Raw genomic sequence first — 12,968 nt, forward strand, 5'->3', positions numbered from 1 at the left:
CCCCTCTGTGCCTCCCAACCATGGGCCTTGCCTTTCATCCCAACTTCGGGTGTCCTCCCCATGCCCTTCCAGCAAGGCATTCTCGCCTGTGTCCCAGAGTCAAGGGTCCTCACCAGAGCCAACCAATGTCTTCACTTGTCTCCCCCAGTCATAATTCCTTGCCCTCCCACAGTCCAGTCGCCCTGACCCTGGACCCTTTAAGCCCCAGCCCAGGCTCTCATTTCCAAGTGCCCCTTCCGGAAATGCACCCCTTACGCCTTCCCTCCCTGAGGGTGTCCTGCTTCATACCAAGAATGATGGAGGCCCAAGGGGAACCACAATCCCCAGGGCAGGTAGGACAGAGTGGGGCCCTCAGGCCTATCTCTGCTCCTAGACCCAGTCCCTGAAGCCAGGTTCCTGTCAGACAGGAATCACCAAGTCCTGCCTGTCCCCCACCCCAGAAGCGGCTGCCTCCCAACCTGGGGTCTGAAGAGACATTGGCGCTGTCGCAGCGGGACACTGCCACCTCCACCCCTGGGAGCCAATCAGTTAGGTGGCAAACTACAGAAGTTCCTTTTTTTTTTGGCCACACCAAGTGGCATGTGGGATCTTAGTTCTCCTGACCAGGGATTGGACTGCCAGGGAAGTCCACAGAGGTCCCTTTTTTAAGCTGGGCCCTGGTGAGGACCCAGGTGTCCTTGTTTCCAGATGTTGAGACAAGCCCAAGGGTAGGGGCTGACTCCTGACATGCTGGGCAGCCAGGGCTCCAAGGCCAGCCCCTGTGAGGGAACAGGGCAGAACCTCAGACACTTCCCCTAAGGCCGTGTCCCCTCCTGGGAGCCAGCCAGGTGGAATTACCCGGTGGCAGCAGGAGAGGCAGACAGCAACTGTCAGCGTCTCAGCGTTAAATCTTTGTGATGGGAATGATGCATGGGCCCACAGGAGCTGTCGTGGGCGGGTATAGAACTGGGATTCGGCTGTCCTGGTGCATAACCAGTGTCCTGCCTGCCCTGCCGCTTGGCAGGTATCAGGCAGCAGAGTGGGAGACACTTGGTGGGTCCACACTGGGTGTAGAGGGTAGGGCCTGGCTGGCACCTGGCTGGACCCAATTAAATGTCTCTTCCTAGGAAGCCTTCCTTTGCCATCCCTGGCTCTGTCACCCCTGTGCTAGCTGGGACTCCGCCTCAGCTCCATGGGCAACCCCACAAGGGATGCTGCCTCTCTGAGCCTTCCTCCCCCAGGGGAACCCCCACTGCCTGCTTGTTTTGCCTCTGCACTGCCCCCCCCCCAATACCGTAGTCTACCTGATGGTACCCCTCTCACCTAAGCCCTCCATGGCTCCCCAGCGCCCTTAGTTCATAGTGCAAACTCTCCTGACTAGAAAAGCCCCTTCCCGGTCTTGCCAGGCCCACTCTCTCCTGTTCCTTCTTCACAGACCTCACGTGCCTCCTGGTCCCTGCCACGTCTCACCGTTATGCTTCTGCCCTTGCAGATCACCCCCCCACCTCCTCCAGGAAGCCTTCCCTGATCTCCTTGCACATTTGTCTAGGCACTTGCCACACTACTGTGCAGGCTAAGTCCCTACTCCCACCCCAATGTCTGTCTGCTCCACTACACTTGGGACCCCTCAGAACCAGGCACAGTGGAGCACCCGGAAGGCCTTGGGAAGTGGGTGCCAAATAAACCAGATCCTGAATCTTCCTGAGGCGCTAAGACCCTTCATTCCTCTGTGTCTGTCTCTCAGGGGAGGCCCCAGCTGAGTCACCCAGGTGGGAAATCATGGCCCATCCTCCCTCCCCATCTCCAGAGCCACCCTCCTGAAAATGCCCTGCTCTAAGGGTCTGTCCGCACGCCTGACGTCCCAGGTCCTTGGTGACTCGTTCCTACAATACTAACCGTCTCTTCCGACGCCCACACTGTGAATGTCCTTTCCTCTTGCACACCGCACCCGACCTGGACAGCCTCTTTGGCCCCCCCCTACTGGCCTGCTATGACCTCCACGTCTGGTTCTCTTAGATGGTGGGAGGCTCCCAAGGGCAAGGACAGCCTGCTCCCTTCCCCGCTGCTTCACTGGACAAGGGGCCGGGGACCCATGGCTGCTGGTGATTCCCCTACCCAAGGCCTGCCCCGCTCAGCATCCCTTGTCCGTGACTGTGTAAATACACTTTATTTTCCATCTTTCCCGCCTGGGCGACATGTGGAGTGTGAACAGGCAGTGTGCAAAATGGTGGTGGGCGGTGTGGGGGGCATGTGGGAGAGCCCCTCGGATGCCCACCCTGGTCCCCAGGCTTTGTAATACTGAGGAGTGGGCGACCAGGAGGGGGTACTGAGCATGGATCCCCCACAGGAAGTGCCGGGGAGACTCCTTGTGATGCTGCTCTAGGCTCCAGGAGCACCGAGAGGGTCAGCCCGAGGGCCGTGAGGCCCCAGGGGTGGGAGTCTGGGGGCATCGTTGGATTTTGGCACCGTTCTTGGTTCTGACTCAGCAGAGACCACGGGACCACCATGAGCAGGCGCAGGGAGGCAACTCAACTGGGAGGCCTCCTCCCCTGGGGCCTGACTCTGGCCAGAGAGTGGGGCTGGGGATACTGAGAAGGAACGGAGGTGGAGGCTGGGGGCCCCCTGGAGAGGAGGCTAGCCTGGGTCGGGGAGCCCCTTCATCACTGGCCAGGCTGGGGTGATGGGACTGTCACAGAGGAAGATGTGGTGTGCTGGGGAGAGGGGCGTCTCTTCACTTCCTTACAGCTGCTCTGGCCCCCAAGAAGCAGGGACAGACACTACCCAGGCCCTGGCTGGTTCCGGCTGGCCACTCACAGCCTGCGCGGCCCTGCACACAGTAGGGGGGGCTTTGGTTTCTGTCGCAGGGGCCACAATGCCTGCCCCAAGCAGGAAAACCCAGCCTGGCCATCTGTCCCCAGAGGCCAAGGGTCCCGAGGGTGGTACGGGGTGGTAACGACAGGCCTAGAGCGGCCTCTTCTTCCTCAGGCCTCCTCTGGCTCCTGGGTCCTTCCCAGCCGGGCCACCCTTGTCCCAGAAGGAGGCCGGGTAGGAGGGGGGAGGTTCCTGCTCCTCCAGTCCTGGGACCCCTGGGTCCTCCCCTGCCCTGGCTGTTAAGAGGGGCAGACCCTCCAGGTAACTGGGCCCAGAGGGGTACGGACCAAGATGGGTAAACACTGCTGAGGAGAGTGGGCCTGCCAGGGGACTCAGGATCCCCAGACTTCGGTCCTACCCTCTGCGCCCTGCCGCGCTGGTCCTGGCCCTCGGGGTGGGCGGGACCACCGAGGGCCTGGAGTTTGTTAAGTGCGGGCGGCGGCGAAGGAGCGGGCAGGCGGCGGCGCCGGGCTCCGGGCACGCGGGGCACTGCCTCAGTTGTCCAGGCCCTGGCTGTAGGGAGCGGCCAGCTCGTCGGCATCGCTGTCTGAGCTGCCCTCACTGTCCTTGGCCGGCCGCTCCAGACGGCGGAAGAAGCGCGCGTCGCGCGGGGACAGCGGGTAGAGTGCGTCCTGCAGCGCCGCGCCCACGCCCACGCCGAGCAGCTCCTCGTCCGACGACGGCAGCGAGTCCTCATCCAGGTGCCGCGCCAGGCCGAGCCCGTCGAAGGCCAGCGGGTCCTCGAAGGGCGGCGGGCCCTTCAGAAGCCGCACCTGGGGCGGGGGACCCGCGCGCTGGAGGCGTGGACCGACGTACCCACGGACGGAGTCCGGCCGCCGGGCCCCCTCCTCTCCCGCTCCCCGAGGCGCCGACTCCCGGCCCGTCACCGGCCGAGGACACCGGGGCTCTTACGCCCCTCCCGCGCTCACCTCGGCTTTCAGCTCCTCGATCTGGTCCTTGAGCTCGCGGATGTACTGCGACGAGTCCGAGTGGTTCAGCTGGCCCTGGATGCGGCCCTCCTCCCTCTGCGGGCGGGCCAGGTCGCCGGACTTCAGCGCGGGGTCCCGCCCCGCAGCCCGGCCCCAGCCCCGGCCCCGCCGCTTACCTGGATTTCCAGCTCGGCGATGCGCTGCCGCATCTCGGCCACCGCCGCCATGCTGTCCGCCTCCCTCAGGCGCACGGCCATCACCTCCTCCTTGCTCTGGGGGCGGGGGGACAAGCGGTCAAGGGGCGCGGCGGGACGGGCGGGGGCGCGGGCGCGGTGTGTGTGGGGGTGCGGCACCTTGCACTCGGCCTCCGCCTGCTTGCGGCGGCTCTCGCTGAGCTGCGTCTGCAGCCCCTTGTTCTGCGCCGCCAGGTACTGCAGCTTCTCCTGCAGCGCCGCTCGCTCCGCCTCCACGCGGTTCAGCAGGTTGCGGTGGATGTGGTCCTGGGGGCGGACGGGCGGGGGTCACGGCCTCGCCGCGGGGCCGACCCCGGGCTCCGAGTCCCCTCCCCAGGCGGGCAGCGGCCCACCTGCGTCTCGAGCTCCACCACGCGCTGCCGCAGCTCGCGGCCCTCGGCCAGAGCCTGGGCCTCGCGCAGCCGCACACTCATCAGCTCGTCCTGCAGCTCGCCCAGGACCAGCTTCCGCGGGGACTCCTTCCAGCGGCCGCCGCGGGACAGATGGGCCTGCGGGGAGAAGTCGGCGGTCGGCCTCCGCCTGGGAGCCCCGAGGCCGCTTCGTGCGCGTCGGGCGAGGCCCTCCCTCACCTGCCAGGTGTCCGAGAGCTCCTGCAGCTGCAGTTTCAGTTCCCGCGCCGAGGCCACGGCCTCACCCTCCCGCACCTTGAGCGCCTTCAGCTCCTCCTGCAGCCGCGCCACGTTGTTCTCGTCGGGCAGAGAGCTGTTCCTCTGCGGGGAGAGGAGCGGTCAGAGCCCAGGGGAGGTGCGCGGCCACGCGGCTCTTCCCGCAGGTCCCTCGCCCCGGCTCTCCTCTCCTCTGCGCTCAGGCCCGGCTGGGAGAGGGCGCACCCTGGACCCCAGGATGCGCCGGAGGGAACAAGGACCAGGCCCGAGGGGAGGAGACCCCACCCTTGCCACCCCAGCTGGACATCCTGGTCTGTAAAATTGGTGTAATAACAGCACCTGCTCTCTGGCACCACTGGCCTAGGGCAACCCCCTCACAACATGTGACTGCTAGTAACACTGGGTGGGCTGGGACAGGACGGGTGCTACCCGCCTGGGAATCTGAGATCCACACCCTCCGGGCCCAGACCCGGGACCTGGCCCAGCTGGAGCAGAGAAGACGGTGGATTTCAGCACCGTCTCCCTGGGGATGGACTGAGGGCCGGCTTAGGCCCTATCCTGGCCTCCCAAGGGCCAGGATGATGAGCGATTCGTGCTCCAGCCTCTTGGACCAAAAGCCAACTCTCTGACCCTCGTTTGAGTCTGGGAGTTGGGGTGGGGGGGTGGTGGCAGACCTACTGGGCCCACATTTCCCTCTGATGTGGAGGGAGGGGGATGGGAAGCCCAGCTCTGGGCTGGCGGGCAGTTGGGGACCGAGAGGCCGATGGCCACATGGCAGAGACATCCCACCTGGGAGGGCACCCAAAATAGCGCAGCTTGGAGGTAGGGGGTATGGCTCCTGCCAGTGGGTGAGTGCTGCCCTCTGGTGGCCAGGGCACCTCCCTTCTGGCAGCGCCTTGGGAATTGAGACAATAACCAGTGTGGAAGGAGCTGGAAAGGGACCAAGAGGCCTGGTGCCCCTGCAGGGCTGCAGGTGGGAGAGGATGGCCCCCTGGGTGGTGTCTCCATGGAGGGGAGCAGCCCTGATGGGCCTGGGCCTTGACCTTCCCTCCCCCTCTCTCCATCCTGGAACCCAGGGCCTGAGGGGGGACACATACAGCCCAGGGAGCCCATGAAGGCCACTGCACTGGTGGCCTGATGCCTGGCACATGAGGGCGGGTGCACGCCTTGTGGAGTGGTGTTGCTCTTTGTCTGCTCGTGTGTGTGTGAGTGCACGCACGTCTGTACCTCCAGGGCTTGAGAGGGTCTGAGGGTGAGGGGCCCAACTTCCCATCTACCGAGACCCTGGTGTGGAGACCAAGGAGAAGGAGGCAGGGGCCGAGGGAGGTGCCCTGGGCTCCTTGGGGGCTGCTGGGGCAGGGGGCTCTGACTCCAGGGCCTGTCCCACTGGTCCCCCTGGCCACCCCTTCTTGGCTAGGGCCTCTTGTCACCTCCCCTTCCTCAGGGTTCCCCCAGCACCTGCCCAGTCGCACCTTCTCCATGTCTAGAACCTTGTCCTGCATCTCCCGCAGGGCCCCCAGAGTCTCGGTCTCCCGCAGCCGTGACTGCTCCAGCTCCGTCTCCAGGTGGGCCACAAAGTCCTCGGTGAGGCGTGGGTTATCCTGGGGGCAGGCAGAGGGCTGCGTTGGGCCCCAGGCTGCGGCCAGAGGTGGGCAGCCTTCCTGCCAAGCCGGCTGTGTCCCAGGCCTGGCCCCACCCCGTCCACCGCCAGGGCCGGGCTGTGGGTGGAGAGGGGGGTGAGGAGAAACTCCAGATCTGCCGGAGGGGCCGGATGCCATGGGGGCCCTGATGGTCTGTGTCTAGGGGTCCCGGGAACAGAGGGGACTTTCCATGGCCTCAGGATGCCATGGAAAGGGACACCAGTGACTGGTTCCCAGGATTACTGGGATGAGGACGGAGGGCGAGTTCTCCGGAGAGCCCCTCCTGCTGTGTGGCCCGTGGCCTAACCACAGGGTGAGGGTGGTATGGGGCAGATGGTGAAAGAGTTTGCAGAGACTCCTTTCTTGATCAGTGCCCAGGGGCTTCTCAAAGGTACCCTAGGAGTCCGAGGGGTGATGGGTGGGCCTAATAAAGAAGACCTGGCCGTGGGACTTCCCTGGCGGTCCTGTGGTTAAGACTCCGCACTTCCACTGCAGGGGGCACAGGTTCGATCCCTGGTCGAGGGGAAATAGGATCCCACATGCCACGTGGCGCAGCCAAAACTAAACAAAACAAACCTGGCCAGTGGGGGAGGGCAGCCCCTGGGGTCGTTCCCCGGGGAGCCTGGCAGGGCAGCTGCCACCCTCTTCCCCCACCTGCCTAGCTGCCCAGGTCTGCTCGCTGCCCTTGACCACTGGGGGTCTCTGAGGCCCATGGGTACCAGTGGCTCTCCCTTGGCTCAGATGGGCTCCAGGCCCCATGCCAACCTCTTGCCAGGCTGCACTTCCTCTGGGAGCCTCTGGAGACGGTGCTCAGGGGCTGCGCTGGCACCTTCCGCACTCCGTCCCTCTGCCTGCAGCGGCCTCCCTGCCTCACCCGGCTCTGATCAGGCCCTGAAGGCCAGAGCTCAGAGGTGGCAGGTGAATGTCACTCTGACTGGCCTGAGAGGGGGCATCATGCCATGGGTGGGGTTAGCCCAGCCTCAGTTTCCCCACTGGCCTGGCTGCTTCAGAGCCAGGTGGGGCTACAGCACTCGAAATTGCGGGGCAGGAGGTGGATGCAGGTGAGCAACGGTGAAGTTCCACCCCCCTGTACCTGGGAGCGAAGAATCAGCTTGCATCCCTCAGGCCAGGTCTCCAGGCCTGGGTGAGGGGGCCCTCCTCAGCGAATGACCCTTCCATCTCTACCCACTGTTTCTTGAGCACCCTGTGGTTTCTCCAAATCAGGGACCCCCCCCCCCCGCCCCCAGCTCACTGCCAGGCCCTGCTGTGTTCAGCCCTGGATCGCAGGGAGCCTACATCATCCTTCCCTGCCCCTCTGGGACCTGTGCTGGGGCATGCATGCTGAGTTTGCAGGCTGCAGCTGCTGGTGGGTTGCCACATAAGGCAGGCAGCCTGCTGGGTACGGCTGGAGGAAAGTTCTGAAAGCCCTCTTTGGGAGAAGCGGACTCTGCAGTGCTCCAGCCCATGGGTCCTCCCACTATCCATCCGAAGTTCATGACCCCACAACAGACTTGGGCTGCTCCCTCACCCCCATCCCACCGGCTCAGACTGGTGGGCACAGGCCAGACCCTCTTCCGAGGGCAAAGTGCTGGGTGCTGGAAGGGGTTACCCTCTCCCTTGTCCCAGCTCCTGACCTGCATGGTTGGCCCCCCCAGGGAAGCCCTGAAACTGAGTCCCCCTAAAGCTGAGTTCCCCTGCCAAGCTTAGGATTAACCTCTCCATCCAAAACTTTACTGCCGGGCTTCCCTGGTGGCGCAGTGGTTGAGAGTCCGCCTGCCGATGCAGAGGACGCGGGTTCGTGCCCCGGTCTGGGAAGATCCCACGTGCCGCGGAGCGGCTGGGTCCGTGAGCCATGGCCACTGAGCCTGCGCGTCCGGAGCCTGTGCCCCGCAACGGGAGAGGCCACAACAGTGAGAGGCCCACGTACCAAAAAAAAAAAAAAAAACCTTTACTGCCTTTCTGTGCCACCCCTCCCCCCGTCAGGATTGACAAGTTTCAAAGAAAAGGGGGGATTGAAACCGAGCAGGACCCTGTGGGACCTTCCCGGGTACAAAAACCCTTTGGTGTCCCCGTTGCTTGTTTGTAGAAAAAGGCTTTAGTCTCCTAGGACTTCCCTGAGTTCCAGAGAGCAGCAAGCAGTTAATGATGAGGACAGTAGGTCACAGGGTGCCTAGGTCCTCCTGAAGGGACATAGATAACCATCTGACACAGATCTTTGAGCTGTTCTGCAGAAACTGAGACCCCCCAGCCAGGTGGAGGACAGTGACTACATGCTGAACACAAGCACGCACACCCCAGACTGGCTGGAACCAGGAGGCTGATGATGGAGATTCCCGAAACATCACCCTGTTACCTCACCACCAACCAATCAGAAGGAGATCCGTGAGCTGATCATGCATCCTAGGACCCTCTCCCCAACACTGTCTTTAAAAACCCCTGCCTAAAAGCCATTGGGGACTTTATGGGTTCTTTTGAGCATGAGCTGCCTGTTCTCCTTGTTTGCAATAGATGCTTTACTTTCCTTCAGCACAACCCAGTGTTGGTGGATTGGCTTTGCTGCATGTCAGATGAGCGGACCCGGGTTTAGTTTGATAACAGCCCAACAGCCCTTCAGACCCTGGGGAGACACCAGGGCTCCCCCAAGGAATCACAGCCCCATCAGTGGAAGGAGGGGTCCCGGCAGGGACGCTTGTGCTGAGGCTGGGGGCTGGGGAGGGTGACTGCCTTGCTCTCAGTGTGGTAGGCCAGACACCCTATTGGGAAAACACGGGGTCCCCCCTGGGTGTGGGGCTGTTTGCTGCTGAGGATGGGGGAGAATCTGCACTCTGCTCTGGGTCCCCTGCCCCCCAGGAAGGAACAGGTGGGCCAGGGGCTGAGGCAGGGCTGATTTGGAGCCATTTGCTCAAGAGCCCTGCGGGCAGCTGGGCATGGGGCGTGGCCTGGCCCTGGTGGCCCCGCCCACCCAGCCTGCTACCTGCTGCTCCTGCAATTGCCGGATGGTGCTCTGTGCCTTCTGCAGGTCCTCGGCCGCTGAGCTGCACTGCTGCCGCACCACTGCCAGCTCCCGCTTGATGACGTAATTCTCCTCAGCCTCCTGCGCTCGTGTCACCTGCCCCTGAGCACAGAGAGGAGAGGGGGCCGTGACCCTCTGCTCACAACCCAGGCGAGGCCCAGAGAGGGTGGAGGTGGGTCGGAAGGAAGAGGGGTGAGGCCTCCCACACTCGGAGCCTGGGATGGGGCACCCCACGGGGCCTGGGGATGGGGGCACCGGCAGGAACAGGACACTCTGGGAGGAACCTGGAGGAGCACAGCCACCCGGGGCCCAGGCTCTGGCTCTCAGTCTCTGTCCCAGGTGAGGAGAAGTCCTTATCCAGGGCACATGGCACAGCAGAGGCTGGGCTCTGCTGGTGAGGCTGGGGATGTGGGGGTAGCCAAGGGCCCAGAGGCTCAGGTCTGGCTCCTTAGGGCCAGGTTGGAGGGTGGGATACACCTCTCGTGGGGCCTTCTCCCGTCCTGGAGCCCGGGACTTCCACCTGCCCGAGGCCCCCCCAGCCTCATCCCTTCAGCCCACCCAATTTAGGCCCCCCATTCCAGGCTCAGAGCCACTAGGTAGTGGGCAGAAGCTTCCAGATAAAGCCATTCAAGATGAGGCAGCAGCAGAAGCAGGTGAGTGAAAGAAGATGGCAGGCCTTGCAGGTGGGAGCAGAGAAGAGCGTGAGGGGCCAGAAGGGTGTGTGTATGTGTGTGTGTGTGTGTGTGTGTGTGTGTGTGTGTGTGTGTGTGTGTGTGTGTGTGTGTTACTGGGGAGGCTCAGCCGTGCACACACCAGGGCCTGTTGCTGATGCAGCCTCAGGGTCCCCGAGCCCTCCTGGGTCCCCACCTGTGTCCCCTGGAGGGAGGAAACCTGTGCATGTGCGTATGGGTACACTCACAGATGCGCCCACACGCACCACGCGTTCACACGCACGCCCCCTCCCCCAGAGGGAAGCCTCTGTCTCCCGGGAGAAGCGGTCCCCAGTCACCCCCATGCGCAGCTCCAGGCCTGCCCCCCTCAGCCCCCGGGGGATGGCAGCGGCCAGGGCAGAGGTGGTCTGGTGGTCATGTGAGGGGACCAGGAAGAAGTGGGACCGGGAGACGAAAAGCTACAGTACCTGGATTAGCCTATCAGCCAGAGCAGCGCTCTCCTAGCCGGTGGAGGGGTTCCGAGCGACAGGGGGAAGAGGCAGAGCAGAAGACGCGGGGGCAGGAGAGAGGGAGAGACAGACAAGAACCACTCGTCACTAACGCAGTGGGCTGTCTCTAGAAGCAGGGAGAGAGCAGTGAGGCCAGAGAACCAGAGAACCAGCGGGAGAGGACCCAGAGGAAGACCAAAGCCAGAGCCAGCTCCGTCCTGGAGAGGGGTCTGCGTGTGAGTGGGGAGGGCGGTGTTACTCATGGGGGCCGCCAGGCAGGGGCCTCACTCGTGAGGAGGTGCCACCCGGGGAGGGGGCAGGGGAGGGAAGCACTGGGCCCGGTGGGTGCATTTTAATTTGGAGGCAAAGCAAGAATCAAGGCTTTGGGGCAAGGGTAACAAATTCCACCTACTCCCTGTGGTCAGTGGAGTGTCAAGCAAGACTGAGTGGGGAGCTGGAAGTAGAGGATCCCTGTCTCTACTCCCATCTTTAAAAACAGGCTGGGGGCCAGGGTCAAGGCTATGGCAGCCCCTCCACAGTGCAAGGCCGCCCCCTCCTCCCCCACCGTCTCCTTTCTTTTGTCTGAGCAGCCCGCACCCAGGCAGCCCGGGAGGGCACTGGGCACAAATGGATTTCCATGTTTGCAGTTAGCAGGGTTATAACTCAATCCCTCCTCAAGCAAAGTTTCGCCACAGTCCCAAATTTATACAGCAGCCCAAATCTCAGTGGGGCTTGTGGTGGGGCCTCTGGGATTTACACCACAGGTTTTGGGGGTGGGGTGGGGTGGGGCGCGACACCCGGGGCAGGAGGCTGGCTGGCCCTCTGGCTGCTGGGTCCTGCTCGGGGCTGGGAGGGTTCGGTACCACAGGCTGGTGGCCGCACCCCTCACCTTCTCCAGGGTCTCAATCCGCTGCTTCAGGAGCCGGTTCTCTGTCCGAAGCCTCTATGCGGGTAGAGGGGAGAGCATGTCAGAGGCCACCTCCTGCTCCTGTACACACAGAGGTCTGTCCCTTCAGGGCTAGGCTACCTCCCAGCAGGACGGCGCCAGTGTCTCATGCTCTGGGTCAGTGATTCCAGAAAATAGTCAAGGCCAATTCTTGTTCCGAATGGTCCACCAGGTGTTTTTTTAAAAACAAACTCTGGTTCAGTAAAAATAATGTGATCACTTTGATGGCTATGCACTGTGTGTGCAGGGGGGTGGGGGGCGTTGGGGGGAGTGGTCCCTGCTCCGGAGTCTGTTTCTACCCCACGCTTGAGCCTGTCAAGGACCAATGTGACGCCTCCCACAGGGCAAAGGCCTCTGGGTTTTGGGGGAAGCCGCTGGCAGACAGGCCCCACCCCTCACTGTTTCACTTGGAGCGCCAGGGTTGAATTCTCAGAGGACAAACTCAGAGTCTGGGTCCAGGGGAAGAGGTCTTGCTGAACACATGCTTCTTTCGGTTGGACAACTACATTTCTGCAACCCACTGAGAGCCAGCTGTACCCAAGAGTTGTCAGTTTCCCCGGGCTGGGGTTCTGGAGATGGTCTCCTTGCTTCCGCCTTCCATCCTGTGCTGGTAGTCTTGGTTACATATTTGTGGTTTTAGGTTCCCTCGCAGCCTTTTGGGAAGAAGGGGAGGTTCACATCTGCCTTGCACCTAGTTTCTAACTACGTACCCCTTAAGCAGTGGGTACAGAAATAGTTTTGACCGACGGATTAGTGAGGGTTCTGCTTCCCTGTGGATCACACAGAACATTGCCTGGTTTCTACCGGGGAGAAACAGGCCATGGAAACACCCAGAGCACTCCCAGGAAGCAACTGTGGTCAGAGGGAATAGCAGACTTGATTGATGGGCACTGACTCATGTCATGGGAGGGGAAACTGAGTCAGAGGCAGGCAGTGTCTTGCCCGAGCCTCCCGGCTCACTGGGGTCAGAGCTGTTGCTGGCACAGGTCTCTGTTGCTCATAGGGATCCAGAACCTGAGTCCTGAACCCTGACCCCTGGAATGTCTGCCCCTTTTCTGGCCTCAACGCATTGATGCCACAAGCTCCGCCATCCCTGGAAGAGCTGGATGTGCCGACCAACACCCCCCCTCGCTCCTCTTCCTCCCAAGGGAAAACCAGACAGAGAGTGAACAAGGACTATGGGGGCCTATGTACTAATTACACTATTAAATTTTTTTTTTCTTTTTTTGCCGTGCGGTATGCAGGATCTTAGTTCCCCAACCAGGGACTGAACCTGTGGCCCCTGCAGTGGGGGCGCAGAGTCTTAACCACTGGACTGCCGGGGAAGTCCCTTTTTTCCTGTATTTTTAATGTTGTGACATCCTGCGGCCTTGCTAATCCTGCCCCTCCCAGGGCTAGCTAATTCCTAGGGAGAGTAGACAACCTGCCTACTAGCTCGCCTTCCACAGGCAAACCAGCCAATCCAGAGCCCATGCCCCCACCCACCTCCCTTATCTAACTCTCACACACCCAGCTAGTCTTTCCCCTGCTCTCAATTGTTCCAGGACAGCTAGGGACCACCCCTATAGCCCA

General features: G+C 62.4%; 1 protein-coding gene across 6 annotated transcripts in view; it reads right to left on the bottom strand.

Annotated features, from left to right (window-relative positions):
* Positions 1–2,127: 2,127 nt before the first annotated feature.
* The window catches only part of EVI5L (ecotropic viral integration site 5 like), a 29,291-nt gene continuing 18,450 nt past the window's right edge, over positions 2,128–12,968 (bottom strand). For 2 of the 6 annotated variants that reach the window (XM_067032914.1, XM_067032910.1), the window contains exons 11-19: positions 11,340–11,393; positions 10,430–10,462; positions 9,253–9,393; positions 6,111–6,239; positions 4,366–4,743; positions 4,133–4,279; positions 3,956–4,051; positions 3,780–3,899; positions 2,128–3,623 (exon numbers count right to left, since the gene is read on the bottom strand). In XM_067032914.1, the coding sequence (XP_066889015.1) occupies positions 3,345–3,623; positions 3,780–3,899; positions 3,956–4,051; positions 4,133–4,279; positions 4,366–4,743; positions 6,111–6,239; positions 9,253–9,393; positions 10,430–10,462; positions 11,340–11,393 (1,377 nt within the window). In that variant the 3' untranslated portion in view covers positions 2,128–3,344. The remainder of the gene's footprint in view (positions 3,624–3,779; positions 3,900–3,955; positions 4,052–4,132; positions 4,280–4,365; positions 4,744–6,110; positions 6,240–9,252; positions 9,394–10,429; positions 10,463–11,339; positions 11,394–12,968) is intronic. The other 4 variants (XM_059062618.2, XM_067032913.1, XM_059062619.2 and 1 more) reach the window with 4 other exon arrangements.

This window comes from Kogia breviceps, chromosome 4, assembly GCF_026419965.1.
Source record: "Kogia breviceps isolate mKogBre1 chromosome 4, mKogBre1 haplotype 1, whole genome shotgun sequence".
Lineage (NCBI taxonomy): Eukaryota > Metazoa > Chordata > Mammalia > Artiodactyla > Physeteridae > Kogia > Kogia breviceps.